At 33.3% G+C, this 7,891-nt stretch overlaps 1 protein-coding gene across 1 annotated transcript; it reads left to right on the top strand.

The window, feature by feature from the left end:
* Nucleotides 1-3,640: 3,640 nt before the first annotated feature.
* LOC149190530 (chlorophyll a-b binding protein 6, chloroplastic-like) lies at nt 3,641-7,675 on the top strand. The gene is made up of 4 exons (XM_089413418.1): nt 3,641-3,888; nt 4,100-4,202; nt 6,928-7,216; nt 7,415-7,675. The coding sequence occupies exons 1-4, from the start codon at nt 3,692-3,694 to the stop codon at nt 7,567-7,569; spliced, it is 744 nt and encodes a 247-aa protein (XP_089269544.1). The 5' UTR covers nt 3,641-3,691; the 3' UTR covers nt 7,570-7,675.
* The last annotated feature ends 216 nt before the right edge of the window (nt 7,676-7,891 follow it).

The raw sequence follows: 7,891 nt of genomic DNA, 5'->3' as shown, positions 1-7,891 counted from the left end.
TTTTTAGATTAACTTTGTATTATGAATAAAAAAATCATTACATGTCTGTAACTTATGGTATGTTACATGGAAACCAAAAGAGAAGCATTAAAATAAGTCCAAAGTCATAAAATAAGTCCAATGTCTTATAATACTTATCTAAATAAATAAGTCTTAAACTTTCTATAGATCTGGAAATAAAGCGTAGTAGCAACTATTCACAATACAATGTAACCTACACTTACTTCCTAGAAATAAAGACATTAAATCAGATGGCATAATTAACTATTGGGTTAGTCCACCTAGATGAGGGTAGGAGCTTGTTCATCTTCTTCACTACTATGGAATTCTAGGTTTGCTAGTTTCTTGGCTAACACTGAAACTTTACTATCTAGTTTGTTAACTTGTTGTTGCAAGTCCTTAATGTCAAGAAGAATCCTCCTTGTGGACGTCTCAACTAAGACCTTACCCATTATAGTATTTATTTGTTAGTATGGATCCATGGTTTGCATATATTGTGTTTATCTAGAATGAATGTTGCTCGTAGTAGGGATCCACTGCCCGACGTCCTCCTCTGCTCGACGTCCTCCTCTGCCTTTATATTAGACATAAACTTATGTTCTACCTAGGCTTCTTGTTCTACTACATCCATTTCCTCCTAATCCAAGTGAGAGGATTGTTACTAGTACCTACTAACAAAGGCCTTCCAACTAGATTGGGCACATGTACGAGGGAGAAAGCCTCTCCTACTAGAACCATGGTTGGAGTCATCAAGTCTGTAATGAGGCAAGATGGAGGACATAACAGGCGATAAGGGAGGAGGAGCATGACTTATTGATATAGAGAGAGTAGGAGATCGACCAACTATCAAAAAATTGAGATTCTTGAGGGATAGAAAGGGGACGAAAATATTCAATAGAGAGCGCCAAATAATAGCAATAAACTAATGAACAACATTAAGTGGACAAGGTGAATAAACTAAAAGAGAGTGAAATATTGACCAAAGACCAACAACCCAAGACACTCAAAGGAGACTATAGAAAGGAAATGAGAGGAAGGAAATAGAAACTCAATGTAGAATAGGGGAGGATGATGAAAAGACCTAGAAGAAGAAACAATGATGCAATGGAATAAAAGCAATAGGAGGGGAGGGGGGAACTAAGAGATAGAAATTCCTGAAAATGAAGTCAATTTGCCTTAAATAATATGTATCCAACTCAAATTTGAAAGCCATACCTAATGAACTTTCCATTGAGGAGGGCCAATAATAATTGTAGCATTGAAATTTATCTTGTGCCAAGAGTAGCTTGAAGCTTCCATCCTAAATGCGAGATAGTACATGCACTAGTCATAATGATTTTCCATCATAAAGCGAATCATGGTACTCAGTGGAGGGAGGTTGAAAGGACTAGACTTTCCTACTCTCATATTCCTCATAACACGTGCATTTAAAACCTTCTATTTGTCGCATTCTCGATAGTTGGTGAGGTAGTGTAATTTCCATGCAAGAGATTAATGGAGCTACTTCCTTTTTTGTGAGTAGTGAACTCACAACTAGGGTGATCTCATAATAGAAAGACACGAGGTTGATTCTATCCACTATCACTACAACCATTAAATGCACCATGCCTTCCCCCAATATGGACACAAGTTAATTTGGGGATCGAACCAAGGACCTTATAATACTTTACATAACATATTTACATGCTTTTCCAAGTGAGCTAATCCCATAGCTGCTTTTCTTAGTGATTATCTAATGTGGGGAATATATATGTAAGTTATAATTTTCTATTAATACGATTAAAATATTTTTTCATCTATATATATATATAATCAAATTTTAAGGTCTTGGCCAAGCCAGACACCAAATTGGTGTATGAGACCCCCTTGTTTATGGGACAAGGGACCCACCTCCATGCAACGATTTCAATGCTAAGTCTATGAAGGCATACATACTCTACCCCCCTCTGGTTTTGAACTTGTGATCTCTTAGGAGAAAACTTGTGCTCTTAACCATTAGGCCCACTCAAGCTGTATATATATATATATGAAATTTAATTATGTCACAAGGCATTTCCTTTGGGCAATATATCTCTTGATGTGACATTTGAATAAATTTTTGCGATTAGACTTTGTAAAACGACCATGGTTGCATCCTCCATTGTCCATCCTTGATTTTATTTTATTATGGAAGCTATATCCTTCGATGGGATAGTTTTTGTGGTTGGGTCATCAATTTGCTAAGATGACCCTTGGGGTTGTTCTCAACATTGATCTAATGATGCTGAATGGATCCAATCTGGGTCATCCATCTACACAGTTGAAAGTGGACCAAGTTGGAGAAAGTGCAATGTGTCCCATAAAAAAATAACTTGACAGGATGCAACATGGCATGATAAAGGAAAGTTTTGATTGATTTGATATGTCATGATGTTGTAGAAAAGAAAACTTAAAAGTGATGTGCTATGTCACATGAAATGAAACTTTCACGTGATACAATATATCACTACCAGACAATGTTTATAGTCATGAGAAAGTTTATTTTCACATGTAACATATTGCACCAAAACTTTCCATACATAAAAGCACATAACAAAAAGTTTCATGGTACACACAACAAAATTCTTATTGAATCAACATGTCATACCCAAGACAAAAGACAAAAAATATTTCAAGTGATCAACAAAAGAAAAAGACCTAACACCGAAAACTTAAAAGTGATGTGCTATGTCACATGAAATGAAACTTTCACGTGATACAATATATCACTACCAGACAATGTTTATAGTCATGAGAAAGTTTATTTTCACATGTAACATATTGCACCAAAACTTTCCATACATAAAAGCACATAACAAAAAGTTTCATGGTACACACAACAAAATTCTTATTGAATCAACATGTCATACCCAAGACAAAAGACAAAAAATATTTCAAGTGATCAACAAAAGAAAAAGACCTAACACCAAATCTTTTTTCAAGTACAATACATAATGTATTACAGTGAAAATTACTTTGATTATGATATTTCACACTCAACATTAATTTTGTCATGACATACAATGTCACGTCTTATATCCATGTCACTAATCACACTTTCTCAAACATTATTTGATCATGACAAAAGAGAAATTCCTAAACATTCATTCATTGAGTCACAAATCACCATGTTCCTCGTTTACTCAACTAATTTCAAAAATAAAACTCAACTTTTTCACAATGGCTAATTAAATTTATCACCCATATTTACTTACAACATAATTAATTAAACCATTTTACTTCCATGAAACAGAAAACAGATGCCTACATTTATCTCTAAATCCAAATAGCAACTTACAACATCACTGATCAGAAATTAATTTAAACTCCACAACTCAACCTATGCATAAATCTACCTGGAGGAAAATAGTCATTCTCGGCCTTCAATTTAGTGGCCGATATCGCCAAAAATATAGGAAAGTTCTGACCACTCAGTTCCCTTCACAAGATTTAAAGTTTTTTGCAGATGGCTCAGGAGCCTCTATCACTCCCTCCACGTGTAGCGATGGTATTCGAGCAAGCACCACCATTTATCCAATGAGGAATTTGCGCTGGATATCGGTCTATCTATACAGTTTTCTTAACGCCCAAAGCATACATCAGTCTATTTATACAATTTTCTGAACACGCAAGCATCATAAGCTTGGAGGTTAGCTGTTCTAGCATTCGAAAAATGGCGACTGCCGTCGGATGTTCGCACGTTGTAGCGCCAGTTGCGTTTGCAAGGGCGTTTTCTTCAGCAAAATCGCTGTTTTTCTCACCAACGAACAGCATTTCGTTGGGCGTCTGCAATGGCAGCAGAGTGAGCATGTCTGCCGAACGGATGCCTGGCCAGCCCCGCCCTGCTCATCTCGACGGATCAGCCCCTGGGTATGTGCTTAAAGAGTTTTTGTTATCATTTTTTTGTATTTTTTGACGATAGAATTTTTTGTTGTTGTCATAATTAGACACTAACTACTATCCAGAAAGCAGGCTAACTCTGCTACTTCTATTTCATATTACAACCAGATAGATAAGTTTGGTTTTGAAGTATTATGATCAAGTAGATTTCCAACTTTAATGGCGTGTTACATATTTGCAGGGATTTTGGATTTGATCCACTGGGTTTGGGCGCCATACCTGAGAACCTGGAACGCTACAAGGAGTCCGAGCTTATTCATTGCAGATGGGCAATGCTTGCAATTGTAAGTATTCATTCAATTACACAATATTTCATGGTCATTTAATAAAATGTTGGCCTCTCTATTGTTTCTGGGGAGATCATGGAACATGTACGTTTTTTATCTTATCCATGCATGTTTCCTCTCATAATCAATCATAAAACTTTTACTAAAAGGATTATCAAAAATAGTTATCATTTTAGCATCTGCTTTTAACATGCAATAGACCAGATTTCCTTGTTTTGGTATGTTCCTGTACCCTGACATAGCCAGGGGAGCTAAAGTAAGGATTGAACCTATGTTACTAGGAAGTTATGGCGAGATATTATGAATACAAATTGTAATCCATCACAACTGGTCCAGTTAAAAGAAGAAATTTACTCAGAGTGTACTTAGGAGTAGGAGCTGTTTACTCAGAGTGTACTTAGGAGTAGGAGCTGTTTACTCAGAGTGTACTATGCGGGAAAAGGTTGGGTAAGTGTTTCTTATAAACACTGGATATGCATTGGATGGTGCAGCTATGCATGGCTTATTTTAGAGTTCACAATAAGGTAAGTAGTAAAGAATTCAATAAATATAATGTTGTGTTTTATTATTAATTTAAATAAAACCAGAAACCACCACACATGATTATATTACAATCTCTAAAATTTCTTTGGCTGGCATGTACCTCAACCTATTCAGATTCACTCCACAATCTCAGAAATGTCTTTGGCTGGCATGTGGGCTCAACCTATTCAGATTCACCCCATCTCATTTTCCACATCCCAAAATCTTCCTTTCTAAATACAGCCATTCCTCAAATTCTCTCGGATATGCAATCCCCTCTCTTGATCCTCTCAATCTATCCCAAATCACTTTCCTCTTTCATTATTCCTAGTTGTGAATTTTGTAGTCATTTAAAGTTGTCTTTAAACGAATTAAAAAAAAAATAGATTTTGAATTTTAGAAATTTATTAATCATAATATTTCAACTAAATTCACATTATTATTAATAATGGATTATATCAACTAAATCCACATTAACATTAATCAAGGATTTTTATATAAATTTTAACAAACACTCTTTTTAAATTTATGAATTTTTGTATCAGGCCGTTTTACCATCTTTTTGTTAAATACTAGAAATTATGGTGATTGTTAAATACTAGGATTTATGGTTAGAATTCAAGAATATGATCAAAATTAAATCATATTTTTTTAAATAGGATGGAAAAGTGAATTACTTATAAATGTTTCTGTATTACTAGAGTAGTAATGATAGCAAAATAAAAAATAGCATTTATTATGAAAAAGGTATTAGAGCTACTTGTAGAGTTATCTAGCTAGTTTTAAAAAAAACACCATTTTGTTTATGGTGTGTTTTTTTTAATGTTCTAAAATGTGTTTATGAAAAATTGTTTATATGTATTGAATTTTTGGAGGTAGAAATCTATTATGAGTTGAATTAGTTTTTGGTAAAGAAAGGCCAGATGATTTAGTCATAGAGTAGTCTTTAGATAAAGTTGGAAGTGTAAAATAAATTGTAAAGTTTAGGAAAATTTCAAAGCACTGAATCTTACTTGAGTGAGGAGAATGACAATCATTCCTCTCAACCACCCAACCCAAGATAAACTCAATATATATGTGTGTATATGTATATGTATATGTATATGTATATGTATATATATATAAAAGTTCATAGTGAATTTAGACATCAAATTGATATATGATATGTTTTTGTTGGTAGAGTAAGAGAGCTATGCCACATGTCAACTCATGTTGAGTATGGAAAGAATTACACATCTCCTTCATATTGAACAACACATTATTTAACTGTTTTAATCAAGATTCATTTAAATCCAAATTTCTATATTGAAATATTTACACACCTCTTTCTGATTGGAAAAGTGTATCTATCAACAAAATATTTTTTTTTTTTTTTTTTTAAATTAATATAAAATAATTGATATAAGATAAACTTTAAAATATTTATCTTAAACCTTTAGAATATTTTTTTATTAATATTTATTGTTATATTAACTCGAATATAGAAAAAATTATACATTTCAAACATTAAAGTATTTTTTATGTTAATATTAATGTGATGTGTTAATTCTATTGAATATTAAAAAAATACATTTTAAACATTAAAATGTTTTTTTAGTTAATATTAATGTGATGTATTAACTCCATTGTGGATTAAAAAAAATTATACATTGTAAAAAAACACTTCTTAAACCCAATATTTTTTTATTAATTTATAAATTATTTTATTTTCAATATTTGCGTTTTTTTAAGATTCTAAAACATTATATACGACATTTCAGGTTTGTTTGAAGTACATATATTATAAAATTGAGGGTTATTTTCATAGTGAAGATGATTCAAAACATGTCCAATTAACAATGCCCATGGGTGGACCTCCCGGGGAGGCCATTAATCAATGGTTATCCTAGGAAGAAAAAACATAAAAAACATATTATATTTGCATATTGAGTTGCTAGTATTTTAATCCAATCCATTTATTGCATGTCATCACTATTCAGTAATTATTCGTTTGCTTGTCTACTCAGTGTTGTTGATATCAAAAAAAAAAAAAAAACTTTGTGGGTTCAATTTTTTACATGTATGATTTTCTTCTTGTAATGCTTGTCTACTCAGTGTTGTTGATATCAAAAAAAAAAAAAAAAAAAAAACTTTGTGGGTTCAATTTTTTACATGTATGATTTTCTTCTTGTAATGTGTTATGCTTCATTGATTATTGCAGCCTGGAGTGTTAATACCCGAAGCACTAGGACTGGGCAACTGGGTTGATGCTCAGAAGTGGGCTGCAATACCTGGTGACCAAGCAACCTATCTGGGTTTCCCTGTGCCATGGGGATATCTTCCCATCATTCTTGCTATAGAGTTTCTGAAGATGGCATTTGTTGAATCCCAAAGAAACGGGGAACCGGACCCTGAGAAGAGAAAATATCCTGGTGGTGCATTTGATCCTCTTGGATTTTCAAAGGACCCTGTCAAGTTCAAAGAATACAAAGTAAAAGAGATAAAAAATGGTAGGTATTCATCCTCATTTCAATTAGACATAAATAAATTCTTATTCAATTTAATTTTTGAGTAAGACAGAGCTTGAATGCTGCAATATTTTTGATGGTGGAGACCACATGAGACTTGCTTTGACATAATAGACTTGTGTGGCCATTGATATGTGGAATGATTCTCATGACTAATATATGCACTGTAAATGCTTTTAGGTCGTCTTGCACTCTTGGCATTTGTTGGATTCTGTGTTCAAGCTTCAGCAAACCCTGGAACTGGACCTTTGGAGAACCTAGCTACCCATCTCTCTGATCCATGGCACAGAAATATTGCTGAGGTCATAATTCCTAGATCTATACTGCCACAGTAAATTCAGATTTAATGTCGTAGTGGCTAAATTATGTCTCGTCTGTCTATGTATGGATACAATGTAAAATGTTTTATATGCCTATCGGGACATGTACTTTTGTGTGCCACTTGACTTATTGAATGCATGTATGGCCAAATGTGTATTATTGCAGCATCCAACATCTTTACACATAGCAAAATAAAGAATTAGATAATAGTACACTAACCAATCTAGATAGAAAATAGTGACAAAGATATTAATGAGGCATCCTATCTTCATGAAGGGACCTTTTCTTGTGAAATAGTGAAAGTGTATTCATCCAAAATTCTTGCTTATACTATTC

The sequence above is a fragment of the Pinus tabuliformis genome, chromosome 3_1 (genome assembly GCF_031772625.1).
Source record: "Pinus tabuliformis cultivar Carrire ecotype Pingquan chromosome 3_1, CPIR1, whole genome shotgun sequence".
Classification (NCBI taxonomy): domain Eukaryota; kingdom Viridiplantae; phylum Streptophyta; class Pinopsida; order Pinales; family Pinaceae; genus Pinus; species Pinus tabuliformis.
Note: the sequence above shows the minus strand (reverse complement) of the source record. Positions and strands in the feature narration are given on the sequence as shown.

Excerpts from the sequence above, each read along its gene's own strand:
- LOC149190530 (XM_089413418.1), top strand. The coding sequence starts at position 3,692 with ATGGCGACTGCCGTCGGATGTTCGCACGTTGTAGCGCCAGTTGCGTTT. Across the intron at positions 3,889-4,099 it reads CTCGACGGATCAGCCCCTGG|GGATTTTGGATTTGATCCAC; the intron begins GTATGTGCTTAA and ends ACATATTTGCAG. Across the intron at positions 4,203-6,927 it reads GATGGGCAATGCTTGCAATT|CCTGGAGTGTTAATACCCGA; the intron begins GTAAGTATTCAT and ends TGATTATTGCAG.